The sequence below is a fragment of the Gymnogyps californianus genome, chromosome 1, assembly GCF_018139145.2.
Source record: "Gymnogyps californianus isolate 813 chromosome 1, ASM1813914v2, whole genome shotgun sequence".
In the NCBI taxonomy this organism is placed as follows: Eukaryota; Metazoa; Chordata; class Aves; order Accipitriformes; family Cathartidae; genus Gymnogyps; species Gymnogyps californianus.
Window position 1 is genome coordinate 154,004,561 of NC_059471.1, and position 15,879 is coordinate 154,020,439.

Consider the following 15,879-nt stretch of genomic DNA (forward strand, 5'->3'; position numbering starts at 1 on the left):
AGCAATAAACAGATGTGGTTCTGATACCTACTGAGTTTGGCCCTCAGTTTCTAGCGAAGTGTTTCTTAGCCCAGCTACAGACAGATCTTAAAAGGTGACCCTCCTACTACAAGCAAAAGACCCCTGATTTAGGAAGGCAGTCTTGAACAACAGATAGGTCTGTGTATCTGCCCTTCCTGCACAGGGGATAGAGAGACACTGTTTTGCAGGAACAGCAGCCAACACAACTGTTCCTGCAGCAGTAAGCAGCTGTCGTCCTGACACCTACTACACTGGTGCTTCAGCTGCTATTCCAGGCTTGTGCTAGTCCACTGCTAAGTATCTGGCAATACTGCACAGCAGTCTCCTTGTGTGACTCACCTCTGCTTTTTCTAATTTAAGAAGGGTTACTTTCCTCCCCTTAACATCTGAAATCATTCTGATCAAGATCACAGAATAACCTCTCATATTAATGCACCCTGCATGTTTGCAGAAAGCATAAAGCCATCTCCACAAAGGACAGCCTCAGCATCGCTACACCATTTTCCTTCCTTCATAATCCCAGTGCTATGGGCCCCACTCCTGTATCGCATTTGATTCTCCCCATTATTTTCAAACTAGGCAGTTAAAACTCCTGGTACAGTGGTTTTTGCCTTGTCTTGTTTTGTTGTTGTTTTTTTAAGATATTCAGAAGATTTTCCCTGTGTGATTAATAATAGGCTTTCTGTGCTGTGTGCTAGAGGGTATTTTACAGTGGAACTCCTATTAATATTAACTATCTCCAGTCACGTATGAGAAGCAGACCAACTACAGAGGAAGTGTGGCTGGGCAGAGGTAATTGCCAAAACAGGAGTAAGACTCATTTTTATCAAGAGTGGATATCAGCAGAAATGAGAAGCTAGATACAGGGAAAGCATCAGATATTGGTAGCGTTGGATTGGGTCATATACAGTAATTAATGTTGAGAAGATGCCAGATGCCAGAGAACGCAACAGAAAAACAAGGACATTATGATGATGATGATTCAGCAAGAGAGCTTGTTTGTGACTGAGAAGTGCCCAGGGTAGAAATGAGTTTCATTAATTGCTTGGTGGGAGAAGAGAGGAGGCCTCTATTAGAGCATTGTCCCATGCACTCTGATCCCTGAAGAATGTTAAACAAACAATGCATTTGGAGAAGCCTAGAGGACGTACGTCTGGAAAGCTGCAAAAGCTTCCTGCCATCCTTGGGGATAAAGGGGGGAGAGAGGAACTGAGCTGACATTTGCTCAACCTTCTAGTTTGTCTTTGTCTAACAGTCCGTAATCCCTCACATTTCTCTATTCACTTCAAAAATTCCCATGGATTCCCTGCTCACATCCTTACCAGCTTAAATGATCTCATTTTAAACCTTCACGAAAGGAATGGTAACTGGGTGAGACTGTGACTAAGTTAAGCTATATGTGTCCAAGAAAAATCCTGGAGAGGCAGCCATGACAGTGAATTGGCACAGGTCACGTGCAGCGTGAGAAGTGACCAGAGGCAGTAGGACAATTAAGTGAAATTATGTCTGTCTACAGAATTCAGAGGCACGTATATGCACTGTGACTAATGAGATAATCCAGATAATAAGTTAAATAGGAGGTAGAGTTAGCACCTTGTTACAACTGAGAAAACTAGTCAATATTTGGATATAAGGCCAACTGCATTTAGCTACCCATATGTAGGTATCCATACATAAAAGAGTAAAAGAGCAATTCAGCCCCCCTCAGTCAGATATTTGGGGCACAGTTCAGTTGCCCACACACAGATATTTTGTGCCGTTCGATATGCCCACGGGCAAGCCTTGGGATGCATTTGGAGACAGGTATGCTTGCTTGGGCTTCAGCTGCCAGTCCAGTATGGGTCTCCTACAGGCCTTGTATGTTATCTTGTAGACCCATGCAGATGTCCTGGATATCCAAGGGCAAATGACATTAGATGGTTATGTTTAGCTAAATGAATGAAGTGCACAGGTAACTGTCAGCTGAATCACTTGCTGGGCTCCAATGACTACCTTGACTAGGGTCTCCCTCGAGCTAGTCATGCTAGAAGTCTGCTGCTGTTACAGATGCCCTCCTCACTTCTGTCCGCCACTGAAAGAGGACAGGTCTCCTCTAGTACCTCTGTCATACATGAGCAAATGAACTGAGTCATAGATCTCTGTTGACAGTACAGGAACTTAGACCCATTGATTAGCTGACACCTATATGTAAACAGCTGAATTTAGGAGTCACGCTCAAGCTAAATCCCACCTCAGTTAACACAAATGTTAACAGATGGATTATTGCTTCTTCCTTTCCTATGAGTCGTGCTTTTTTCTTGTCCCTGTACAATTTCTGCAGTAACTTTCGAGTGTTAGCTAACACTTATTCCAATTGCCAGAGGCAGTCTCTGTGTTTAGTGCTATAATTGCTGCTGAAATAATATAGCTGATTTTGACATCCAGAAGTCAAAATAGCCATTGATATTTTGAAGAGGGATCAGAGAAGAGTTACAAGAATGTTTGAAGGACTAGAAAACATTTCCTACAGTGCAGGAGGCTGATCACTGGGATTTTAGCTCCGAGTGCAGAGCAGTAACAACATTACTGTACCACTCTCCAGCAACCAGTGAACAAGATTACAGTAGTTCAACAGGCAGAAACTCCTAAATGTGACTGCCTCAATTGTATGTACACCCACAAATTGCTGCATAGCTTGTATAAGCATGTCTGCAGTCCTTTTACTGGCAAAGATAAAAAGAGTCAAAAGGAAAAAAGAGAAATGGCATGATCACAGCCTATAAATATAAATATAAAATGGATATCATAAATTTTTGTTATCATGTGGTCTTGAATCTAACAGAGACATAATATTGGAAGGTTGGAAGGGAAGCTAGGCAAATCCAGTCTAGAAATAAATGCACAGATTCCTAACCAGTGTGTTATTAAATACTGAAATAATACCAATGGTTGGATGGGCTCTCCATCGCTGTAAATATTTTAATGGAGATTAGATGCTTTCTGCAACATATGCTCTAATTGAAAAACAAATTAGTTCAGAGGATTCCTATGCCAGAGGTTCTAACTAGAGCATTGCACTGCTTCTTCACAGTTCCCCCCCGCAACTGATGCAACTGTGAAAACAACCATCCTCCTCAAAAGCCATCTTTGTTTTTGTTTCCACACTTTCCCTTTATCTGGAGCCATCACTCTCATTGCTACCAACATTCCTAGCCTCCTGCTCACACATGCTGCAGGTGGACATTTTGCTGAGGGTGACCACAGATGAGTGAGGGCACTTCCAGCCTCATGGTGTGGTTTTACCTGACTGGCACTTGGCTGAAGTACAGCTCTCTGTGGCTTTGCCCACTGTGACTCACCATGCTCCAGGATGTATTTCACAATCTCGCCATGCCCAGTCTTGGCAGCATGGTGCAACAAGGAGCAGTGATCAGGTCCTTGGATTAACAAATTGGCTCCTTTTTTACAGCATTCTATGAACTGGGAAAAAAAAGAAAACAACACACAGAAGGATAAGATGGGAGGAGCAGAAAAACAAATACGCAGGCAAATTATTTACTAATTTTCATAGGAGGTCAGTACAAAAATGGAATAAAATGAAATAAAATATTACTTTAAAGCCAGCTTTTAGGCCCCAATGAAAAAAAATCTGAAACTAGAAGTATTGACAATTATATAGGTTAAGAAGAGCAGTTTGCATTTCCTAAACAATGAGACATTGCTACTCTACTGGCGATGAATTATTGCTTACTAACAATGCTTGCAAACCACTTCTGGTGAAGCTGTTGGGATATTTTAAAATACATGTATTTGATAGAAAATTCTGGCTTCTCTACTGAAAATTCCAATTTTTCCTCAGCACAGGAGACAAACGCTTTCTGACTAAACCAGAAAACTCCAACTCAAAAATGCGCAGGGAGGTGGGGTTCAGCTGCCCCAGCTCTCCCTTCTCACCCTCTGCCCCCTACCCGGGGCTGGCGGAGGAGGAAGCACTACGCGGGGTAAGAACGGGCAGGAAACAGCAACCAGCCAGGTCTCAGAAATGCTGCAAACTCTGGAGGGGGTTTGCAGTGCAGATCACTGCAGAAAAGAGGGGGAGGATTGCGACTGTGGGGCATCGTTTATGGTGCAGTACCTCTGAAGAAAGGCAAGAAGTTTCCCTGTCAGAGCAAACTCAGGCAAAAAGTTTTCAAGAAGTGGAAAGGGGACAATATTTTTATGACTGCTGGTTGAAGGACTGCTCCCTAGATGCTGCAGCCACAAGCGCAGGGGCGGAGGTATAGAAGGGGCACCTGCAGGCAAAGAGTCGGCCTAACAGTACTGTCATTTTTACAAATGGCTCCAAGCTGGCTTCTCGCAGATAAAATTGCAATCATTAATCACAGTCCTCATCCAAATTCGAGGGCATGTTTTCAAATCCTGACTTGGCTGGTGAAAAACGCAGCCTGAATAACTGTCAGACATGGAACTTCAGACTTTGGGCACAAAACATTTTTTCATGGGTGCCTTTTCCTCCCAATAGCTAACAATACCAAGACACTACATGTTTTGAGACATCCATCAGATGATAAAACAACAAGCTGAGGTTTGTTCTACCTGGTCTGGTGGTCGCCTAGGTAGAAGTTAAGAAGTCTCTAGCAAGTCTAGGGGCTTGGCCACCAACCTCCCTGCCATAAAATATCCTTTACTGTGTAAGGCTGTGTCAGAACTAGCCTGCTGTTCAGTGTTGCATTTGCCAGTACAGTAATTTTCCTGTTAGTAACTGACGCATTGCTCTGTGCAGTGCGCTATGAATCCTGGGCTGAAAGGTGCTGTCTAACACCAGATCCTATTCACTCAAATTTCACATCTCACCTGACTGATGTGTTCCCCTAACATTCAGGGTTTCCTGGAAAGGCTGTAAAATGGCACTTGCCAACAGTCCCTACAGCAGTCTATTTATGTTTTGAGCAGAGGTGTGATAAAATTTACAGTATATCAGACCTGCAAAAAGCTGCGAAAAAGTGGACACTCAGTGTTCTGTACTTACCTTCAGCAGATCACCAGCTATGACTGCCTGTAAAAGTGCTGCAAAAGACAAACAGAAAACTAATGTTAGGCAGAAAGCATTATGCATATGGCCTCACAGTTGAGAACATAGCTCACAGTATGTGCAAGTTAAGACCAATGCCTCAATCCACTTGCATTCTCATATACTATCAAAACCAATGCGAACCCTGCACTGGCAGGCAGATGGAAGACTGCCTATGTTGCACGAAAGCTGTAGGGATATCAAGCCAGTGTTTCCAATGCTGCCCTGTAACTGCATGCTTCTATCTGAATTTTTGCCTTGAGACACTTCAGGGACCTTTCAACAGTGTCCACATGGTGGGCCCAAGTCTCTCATACCTGAGCCGTCACTGAAGACATCAATGTCAAACACAGAGAACCTGAAAGCATCTTCAGACCTCTCAGACTTTATTCATACTGATGGTGGAGTGGTCAGTCAGTCTCAAATACACTGAGAATCTCAAGTTGCAGATGATTAGGTGGCAAAATCGAAATTTCTTAATAATTATTTGTATTACAAAAACATTTTGACATGCCAGTGGGCAGCAAATCCCCTGGGTTTGGCAGGCAGGGTCAAACACAGAGCAGAAGCCAGTCCCCACCTTTTTAGCCTTTGTAATTTAAACAGACACAGAAGGAAAGAGAGACAAAGAGAGGCAAAGTGAACAAAGGCTCACAGCAAGGCAGGGCAGAACTGTGCACAGAGCCAGGAGCTGCTCACTACCCACTACTGTCTGCCCCGTGCCTGTTAAAAAGAAGGCAGCAGGCAAAAGCCTGGGACTCTGTATTGCTCTATGTATAGGCTGCATTCAGGTAAAAACACCGTGGCGGCAAGTAACCACAAACATGAGCAGCTGTTACAAATCTACTGTTATGCAGTTATTTCCTCCTTTTTTACTCCCTCTGCCCATCATGATATATACAGTAAAAAACAATTATGAATAATTTTTCTGGGAAAGCACTTACTTGGTTTGCATCTTAGAAAGCATTAAACATCTGCCTCAGTTCATACTTTTTCAAGAGTGCCTAAGCCCATTTCTATCTTCGAGTCTAGGCAGCGCAATCAAGTTAAGCATTTGCTCAAGTGCCATCCTTGATAAAGATGCCAAAAGCTCATATAGGGTGGAACAAGGGGGAAAGAAAACCATAGTAGAGCCTTGCCTCTAAAAAATAACACACAGGAAACTGCACAGTGTGAATTCCATAAGGAACTTGTTACAGCTTCAGAAATGACAACACATCGAAGCCAAACACTGCAGAAGAGGAAGGGCGTGCAAAGACGACTCAACAAATGTCCCTTTCTTTGAAAACACCTGGGGTTGTACATGGCTTTCTGGTCTCGGCAATGCCTCATGGCCTAGCCACACAGCAGCAGGAAAAGCAAAAACCCAGTCCAGCTAAGTTCTGACTTGGTAAAGCAGTAGGAGCAATTCTTGTAGCATTGGCAGTTTACAGTGACCATGAGTTAAACTAAGTCCTGCAAATCCCCCTGGCATCTATGGGACCAAGGGCACACAGATTTGAGGAACAGAAAAAGACAAACACCAGCGGGTAAGAGCTAGAACTGGAAAAAATACATGTACATCTTTTCTTCAGATTTCGTTTTCAGTGGTTTTCGTCGTCCTTTTTTTTCCCAATAGTTCTAATACTGTCTCAGCCCAAATTAATAGCAGCGCAGAGTTTAGCCCTTGTGTCATTCATTTTATCTTTTTCCTCCTTTTTCACCAATCTGGTCTCACTGCCACATTTATTCTGTGGGCTACTGCAGTCTGGACTTGTATAAATATTTTGCTCTCCTCACACACGTGAAAATCAAATGAACTGGTGACACCAGCTTTTCATTGCCTTCTACATCCAGTATTTTAAGACATGGCTTCCCTGAAATTACTTCTTAAGAGGCAGAGATAAATTTTCTTATGCAAACCACGCTTAAGATTATAGTTCAGAAAAGCCAGGAGAGAGATCTAGAAAACTATGAAGTGAAAAGAAAAGCCTGGCAAGCTGTGAGAAATCTTCTATGTTGAGTATCCGTAACCAAAGGTTGGTCCGGTGATAAGGCTATTAGGGTAAAGCTGCTCTAAAACACATTCAACATAATTAGACCAATCTTTTCCTCTCTTTCCTAAGTCTCCAATCCAGCAAAGCATTTAGGCAGGTGCTCAGCTTTGAGCTAATCACATTCTTTTCACCAAGTCTACCTGCACACTTAAAATTAAGTGCTTTGCTAGAGTAGAACCTATTGCATAAATGAATACATTACAGATCAACAAACCAGCTGGCATAACAAGCAGAATAGACTACAGTAAAATAATTCAGTGCTGTAAGCCAGGACGTTGGAAGACTTAGAAGCTATTGAACTAGAAATGGAGAAAGGTTCTTTAGAATAGGGAACACATTTGCATAAACATATGAATATTACTTAGCACACTAACCCCGTAAACCCAAATGGGACTGCTGGGCATATTGAGGAGGAGGGTGAAGATGGCAAAAATTACCTGGTTGTTAAAGAGGTGGTAAAACAAGCAAGCAGATGGCATTGACAAGAGAGAGCAGACTGAGAAATTGGACAAAAATGCTGTTAACATGCAATGCCAGGCTAGCTTAAAATTAAAAACATTAAAGTGAGAATGGCTTTATTTCTTCTGAGCAACACTGCACCACTGGTATAATATATAACATGAATTATGCAATTTTTTTATCATATCATAAAATACCTTCTGGTCTTAAAGATGCCTCAAAAATTACTTGATTTAATAAATATTTAAATCAAGTCATTATTTTCTCAACTCCTCCTAAGACAAGCATTTGTCATGACTAATAAAAATGTTTTATTACCTTTTTCATTTATTTAGCAAGCAGATTTATTGCTGATGAAAGGTGACAGCTTGACAAGACTGGAGACTGAAGTGTTCTGTCCATATAACGAGAAAGCACTCGGTCTGCCTCAGTGGTAGTCTCCCCAGGCTGCCTTCTCAGTGAAGCTCAACCCTCTCTACCAGTACACCCCTGCAGACAGCCCCCGCTCCATCCCTGCTCCATCACTGACCTCTCTGCTGAAACTGCCAGCAAATGTGTCAATCACTGCCCAGGGTGATGGATCTTGACAGAAACAATTACCTGCTAGGATATGGACAGCCAGAAATGCAGACTATGTATGTAACAGCTGCTAGAGACTAGCAACTTCCAGTTTCCACTGGGTGAATTTTGAGACGAGGTTCTAACCACCCCTGTGGGCCAACTTACAAAAGAAACGTCATTTAAAAAAACCAAACACACACAAACAAACAAACAAAACAACCCCCAAAAACCACCCCAAAACAAACAAACAAAAAAACCCCACACGATTTATAAATTAAATATTGAACAGCTACAAGTGGATAATGCACTAACAGAAAAAAAGCCATGTTAAAAAGGCTGCTAATTGAATTCTGGTAATGCTGCAAGCTAGTGCAGCTTGAGACACAGGAAAAACACCTACTAGTACATCCACACATACTGAAAACAATACCTTTCCTGTGGCATGTGTCACTCATTATTTTTATGTTAGTGCCCACTGACTCTATTGGAAACAGCTATTTTTATTTCATATTCTAAAAATATATGTTAATGTCACTGAGTTACAATAAACATTTTTGTTTCCCAGCCATAAAATTAACCTACTAAATCACAATTGCTCTCTGGTTCTGCATGTGAAGTCAGCAGCATTAAAACAGCATTGCAAAATCAGTCATTAAACACTGGGAAACAGATAATGAAGGAGTGAGGTATTTGTACCCAGGAACTTCAGAGGCTGCAGGATGCCTAGGAGGTCTCACAGGGCTGCCTGGATGGTCAGAAGAGAAAACAACCATCCATAGAAAGCAACCTGGCATCCCTGCAATAGTTCCTGTTGCGCATCTCCCTCCACGGACTACAGAAGTTCTAGGGAAAATGACCTCCAACTTGCAGTACCTAAATTAAGAGCCAAATTAAGACAGAGAGGGGATCCTTCAGAATGGCGTGATGCCAGGTAACCTACGAGAAGGACCACCAAACAAGGACAAAATGGGTCCTCCTTTTAAGGGTTTCCAAGGTATGATACTCCTGGGACCAGGCGATGCTCATAGTCTCAGAAATTTTGGGAGCTCTTTGTATAACACACAGGTGCAGCATGAGAACACCTCATAAATGTAAGGGCTAACAAAGACAGACCTACGACTGCAACACATCAAAAGAAAACAGCAGGAGAGGGACAGAAGTCATCGTCACCATCTTGCTTACTTCAAAAGCAATGAAAATTCTCAGAAGCATCACAAGTAAGGAAAACCTCAACCAACAACTACCCCTTCCCATCTGCCCTGCAGGAAAATTCCCTCCTGATCCCAAAGCCACTGATCAGCTTAACACCGAGGACATAAGCAGGACTCAGCACCAGGCTGCCATCATGCCAGAATTTTGCTGCTAAAACACTTTCAGAAAGAACATGGAGAAAAAAATTCTTATAAACCCTTGTAGGTAACATCTCAGGATCACAAGGTTCTTTGTTTAAAGTAGGTTGACATGGAAGATATTTAGTAAGTTGGTTAAATAATCACTAGTGAGTCAGTGAGAGGAGTTGGCTTTCACTGGAAAGAATCTCAAAGAACAGTACAGTTATGCAGTCTGCCACTGTCAGTGGTACAGGAGTAATATGTCTTTTTATGTGACTAAAAGTTATTCATAAACCATAAATATCTTCCAGATTTTACCGGTCAGATTGCAGACCTGATCTGACTTTTTCCATGCCATATTTGCACCCGCTACTGCTATACAAACTAAGCCACAGTGAATGCTGATAAAAATGTATGGCTATTTTGAAGCTTTCACCATCTCCAGGCAATTCTTTAGTGAGGGTCTAAGAACTGTCACTGGAGGGAGCAGAATTATTTAAAACTATGTTTTAAAGTATAAGTACCACACAAAGGAGTTGTCACATCCATGATTAAAATGCATCCAATTTGAGATCTATGAATGAAATGCAGTGTGAGAGCAAAGTATTATTTGCAATAATACATCTTACCATGGGTTAAAAAATACCAGGCTAACAATGCATCTGATCAGTGTATGACAACGTTTAAGCACATGGGAAATTATGGCAGAATTCAACTATCATAACTCCAACGGAATTAGGGCTCATAAAATCTTTAGCTCTTTCAAACGACACAATAAGACAGCTGATGATCTGAAGTGATCAGGACCTTGTAGAAACCTCATTTATCAGACAGTGCCTGCAACTGTCCAGCCCTTTCTAAGACACAGCTAATGCACCGATTCAGCACTTGGAATTGATATGCCATCCACGTTTCAGTGCTGGATGTTTCTTACTGCTTAGAGGCAGATGATAAAAAATATTAGACATTAGAGCTTTGGCCTGGGGCCCCCAGAATTTGAGCCTCAGTGTCCACCACCATCTCCTGCTAGATTTCCTCAGGGGAACTCTTAAGGAACACCTCATGAAATACTGCCTCGCTCAAACCTTGCTGAGCTGATAATGAAGAAGGAACTGCAGCAGAAGGTGACATCATCAAATTTCTTGAGAGTTATTAAACTTAACTTGGCCTATCATTAGCTTCCAGAACATTTCCAGCTCTTTATTGCTGTTGTAGACTTTGTGAAATTCATAGAGTCAGAAATTTAAAGTAATTACTGTTTTACACATTGAGAAGTTAAAAGCTGACCCTGGCTAGAAGAGTGCTTTTACACAGCTGGAGTCTTCTGAGCTGTTAAAGATCGGCATTACAGTAATGATAAGAAAACAAGCCCTCGTTCTTAATTTCCCACTAGTTTTATAGAAATCAATAACAACTATTTCAATCACTCAAAAAGCTACGCTTTCAAGTGTGAAGTCAATATAGATTATCATTCAGAAATACATTCTTTTCTCTGTAAACAGCAATTTGCTTGTAATAGCTTTGTACAATCTAGTAAAGATCAAATCTAATATGAAAAACTGACAGTAACATAACTTACCCAGAAATGTACAGAACTGACTTTTTTCTACATACTAGCCATGATCTTCAATCTTGGCCTGCAGATGAAAGGGGTGGAGGGCACCACGGGGAATTGGTTTGTGAAATACTTCCCTTCCGAGATGACTATGAAAAACAAGCATCTAAGATATAGAGCAGTGCATACACTTGACATTTGTGAAGGATCTGCCAGTCCCATAGAAAAGTTTTAGGGATCCATGGTGAAGAAAGGTTGCAAATCTCTGCATTTGAGCTTTTACAAACCCTTTACCTCTTCCCAATATTTAATCTGCTTTTAAAGTTAGAGGAAAAAGATCCCCTTTAAAATACATATGCCAAACTGTCTACATAACTGAGAAATTAAATTACAAAATTAATAACGCTTTGTTGGAATGACTGTGAGCTCGCAGGTCTTTGATTTACAGACAATCTCAAGTCTCACCAAAGCTGATGATGCTTAAACATTTCTCTTTGAAGCTAAGCTGAGTGGAAGGAGCAATTAAATGTTTCTTCATGTATTTTATGCACTTGTAAGTACTGGAAGCAACTACTGAAGACCATGAAAAAAAGTAAACGGAAGTTAAGCCTTGTGGGTTGAGAGGTCTCCTAGATGCTGGCAAAAAAACCAGAAATAAATGGTTAAATTTTTGTGTGGCTATAAGAGAGGCAAAAGGCTGGCAAAAATAAAAGCAGCAAAAGCAAAATATCCACTATGCAGACTTGCTTGAACTTCTGCACAAGAAAACCACTTCTTCTGTGTTTGCTGAAAAAGGACTTTACATCAAACAGCTGTCTGACTCACAACCAAATTTTCCTCCTGATAGAATGGGGCACATGTCCCTGAATATAGGTTAACTGGTTGGGCTAAAAAAGCTGCACCAAGCCCCTATAAGGGACACTAACCCCCTTTGGAGCCTGTTATTATAACAGTGCACAACTTAAGGATGCAAACATTTGGTCCTATCATAACCATCAGGACTGAGTTTTTCCTTACAGGTGTGCACACGAAAAGCTGTGTTCAGGAAAAAAATGTCCATTTTCATGAGAATACCCTGTAAATACAGCCCATGTACTGATGGGGAATCTGCCTGATCATAAAGCTTAGTAGTGCTGGTTGATGGTAAGACTCTTGGGCATATCTGTGTCAGGTGTTAACCTCCATCTTGTTTTCTTTTTATGCTGATTTTTACCTCCACATTGAACTAAAGCTGACATAGTAAAAGTAAAAAAATCTTGCACCAAACAGAAGAATATTTTTGCACAATTTTTAAACTTTGGTGCTGAGCAATCAAAATAGAACATCTTCAGCAAAAAGATGGCGAACAGACCAGGAGAATCAGTCTCACATTTCAATGCTCAAGAAAGAGGCTGCGTTATAACTAAACAAGAGGCATTTTGATGGGGAACTTGATTCCCTGTAAGCCTGAAGAGACATCAACTTATAAACGCAATTATAGCTTAAAAAGAAAAAAAGTCTCTCACTAGCCATTTTAGAAAGTCTAGCCCTATATGTCAGCAACATCTCTTTCTAATCTAAGATCAGCCATGAGAAAGAAGATGCTGGCAGTCTACATCTGAAGCAGCTGTCTGGCGTGGGAATGGGGAAAGGTTCCTGGACTTGCTAGAGGAGTTCTGCCTCAGCCTAAAGACTGCATGAGAACTATGATGGAAATATGACAGCAAAAATACATGCAGTTTAGAGGCTTCCTGCCTGAACATAGTATCTCTTGTGCTGGCTAAAGTAAAGACTCATTGATTTTTTAAATTTTTCCAAAATGTATCTGTTTGCTGCCACTACCCACTGTCCTAAAGAAACAGGTGGTAAACAAGATTTCCCCACAGGATTTCAACTTTGGGAAAGACTTAAGCTTCTTAGGGAATCCAAGAGCAATGGCACCAGTCTAGGTAGCTCACAACAGCAGTGCTGTGAGGCAATACTTCCATGAAAGACAACCAAATAAAGAGCCCGAGAGCTCAAAATGCTCCCAAGAGACCAAGAAAACCAACAGTGTAGCAACCTGCCGCAACCAGAAGCTCAAAAGCACATCAGCTGAACAGCAGCCAGACACAGATGTCTGATGACTATTCAGCAAGGGGAATATTATGAAGGCCTTCACACAGCATCTCAAGCTAATCCATCTGTACAGAAAAATGTGTGCATAAGCACACATTCTTCTGTGGTTTGAGAGACACTTTTGAAGCATGCTGGCCCTCTGAATAAGTCATACCTCAATAATCTCTATTTCTAAGATTGCACAAAGAGGTAGAAAACCCTTACAAACATTTGTGGGTTGTCCTTTAGTTACAAAAGCACCGCATCCTGTGCAGATTCAAAGGAGAGAACTGACACAGTTTTGACTGCATCTGTTTGCCTGACTTGAGAATAAGACAAAAATTTTAACATGCAAAAAATCATTCATTACTCAGGTGGTTATAAATATGCATTACAAACCTTACCATTTTAAGGATTTTAGACTCAAACAACACACAGCACCAAACCACTGTTTAGAGAGGAAAAAAAAAGTGAAAATAACCACACAGGCTTGCTGGAGGGAAAGAAAGGCTAAATTCTCACTTACACAGAAGTCCCTTCATACAACTCTGGAAGGATAAAGAGGCTTTCAAGCAGATGTAAATTACACTCAAGCTGCCTTTAAGGCCCCATTTGCACTGTCAGACTAGTTTAAAGGTACTTTGATGCCAATTAGAGTCCACCCTGAATTGTTTATGTGGCACTGGTGCTGAGCTGAGAGTGCAGTTGATAGGAATGGAAGTATTCAGACCCTAATTCCGAACTTTTCCTGCAAGACCGTTTAACTCAGATTTACAAAAGGGATGACCGTAAAGAAAAAGGACTTCCTTTGTAAATGGTCCAAAAACCCGAAGAACAGTTGCAGATAAACTAAGTACCATCTGGCAGACATCGTCACTTTTTTTCTTTCCTTTTCCCTTCCACCATTTTTATTTTTAAGCCAAGACAGGAACAATTAATGTCATTTTCAGGAGCGATGTGGTGGAGGAAAATGTCTCTGATCAAGCGAGAACACAAGGCAGGGAAGACTTTGGCTGACTAATGCAGCCACTTTATCAATAGAGTGGCATTACTTTGGCAGGAAGAGAATTCTAGGTAAAATAATTAAGCAATGGTTTATTTTTTTATTTAAAAATAAAAAGGATAGCAAAAAAAGGAACATTGTGGGCCACACTGTTCCTCCCCCTTCCCTGACTTGGTGGACCATTACTATCAGGTTTTTGCCACTGCAAGGCTGGCTGTAGTGCCTTTGCCTGGCAATATCTAAGTAACTCTTCCTCAACAAGCTAGGGCTTCACAGTAGGACTAAATAATCTGAAAGTCAGTTCAAGCATTTATTTGCTGGCCAGAGTCTTCAGTGGGTGGAGTGAATTGTTTTCTTGTTTTACTTTAACAAGTTGCCACTCTTATCTGACCACGAGCAGCCTCCATCAGAAAAAAAACAGGAGCAACATAGGTTGCAAGGTTACCCAGGGCTTCTGCTTGAAAATAGGTGCCCTGATTCAGACAACACATTCCTTACTCCTACTTCCTCCTGAGGGGAAAGGGATGGTGGCAGTGGCCATCTGGAAAGAAACGTTTCCCAGTTTTCCTCTATTACTCATTCAGATGGCCACATCTGCCAGACCTCTCCCTCCCAGCTGCCTGCTGACCCCTCAGCCTGCTTAGGTATGATGAGAGGTGGGGTGTAGGCACCTTTAAAGGTTTTGGGCAGAGAGAACCTCCCTCAGCCCTAGAGAAGTGCTTTAACAGAATACTTTCTCTTGCTACAGGTACCACGGGTCTGCATCGACACCAGCATCTGCTGAGCTGAGAAGTAAATGAACAAACTCAGAGCAGATCCCCAAGCAACTGTTGGCTCAGCTGGCCACAGACAAACTTTCAAAACACTATCCAGGAGGGCTTTCTTCCCAAAGTGGCTAATTAATCAAAATAAATACCTGCAGTCAGGAGCTCCCCCACTGTACTGTCTTTGTTTTGTTCAGAGAAAGCATTCCAAGACATCTCAATTTGTTGCTAGGTAAACGGCTGCAACATCACCCTGAAGAATACAGCTTCTCAGCTGGAGCTGCATGAAACCATCACTCTCTCTTTTGAAGGAATCTGGTCTACAAAACAGAGGTGTTTTTTGTTTTTTTTTTTTAAATTCTACAAGCACTGAGGTGTTTGGGTTCATCTGTAGTACCCTGCCTGTCCTTTTATTCAGGATGGCAGGATGCTTAAAAAACTCTTGAGGAGAACGTCCATTTGCAGACTATGACTAGTAAGACTAGTGGGCAGTGGCTCCAGAAAGAAGAAAGGAAGTTGAGAGAGTGAAGTCCATGTTCCCACAGTCCGCCAGGGACAACAGGAAATCCCATGTATTGGAGGTCCCAGGAAGTGTTCTCAGCTCTTGTGCTGTTTTCTGGGGCTCCTACAGCCATCTTCCCCCTTGCATGGGTTCAGACTTCCTCTCTTTAATGGAGCAGACAGCACTGGAGCAAATACCATAATGTACAGGACATTCTGTCTCCAAGGCAGGAGCAGATATTGCATAGCAAAGCATTTTGCTGTATGGGATGGAGCTGCCACTGCCTTCCATGCACACACTTGATCACTCCCTTCCTTATAATTCATACAGCAGCTCTCTCCATCCAGAGAGACATCTAGGACAGAATTACACCTCCTGCCCCAAGCTTCCAGTTTGAACCTGGGCCAAGCAATCCCTGTGGAAAACTCTTCTAATAGAGGCTAATTTGAAGGTCACTATTATAAACCCACTTCACTTCTAATGCACTCTTGGCTCTACACAAATCCCTCCTAAGGGTAGGA

General features: G+C 41.8%; 1 protein-coding gene across 2 annotated transcripts in view; it reads right to left on the minus strand.

The window, feature by feature from the left end:
* Nucleotides 1-15,879, minus strand: part of DGKI (diacylglycerol kinase iota) — a 227,521-nt gene that overhangs the window by 7,805 nt on the left and 203,837 nt on the right. For both annotated transcript variants that reach the window (XM_050915190.1, XM_050915189.1), the window contains 2 exons: nucleotides 5,030-5,067; nucleotides 3,360-3,480 (listed from right to left, as the gene is read on the minus strand). In XM_050915190.1, coding sequence (XP_050771147.1) covers nucleotides 3,360-3,480; nucleotides 5,030-5,067 — 159 coding nt within the window. The remainder of the gene's footprint in view (nucleotides 1-3,359; nucleotides 3,481-5,029; nucleotides 5,068-15,879) is intronic.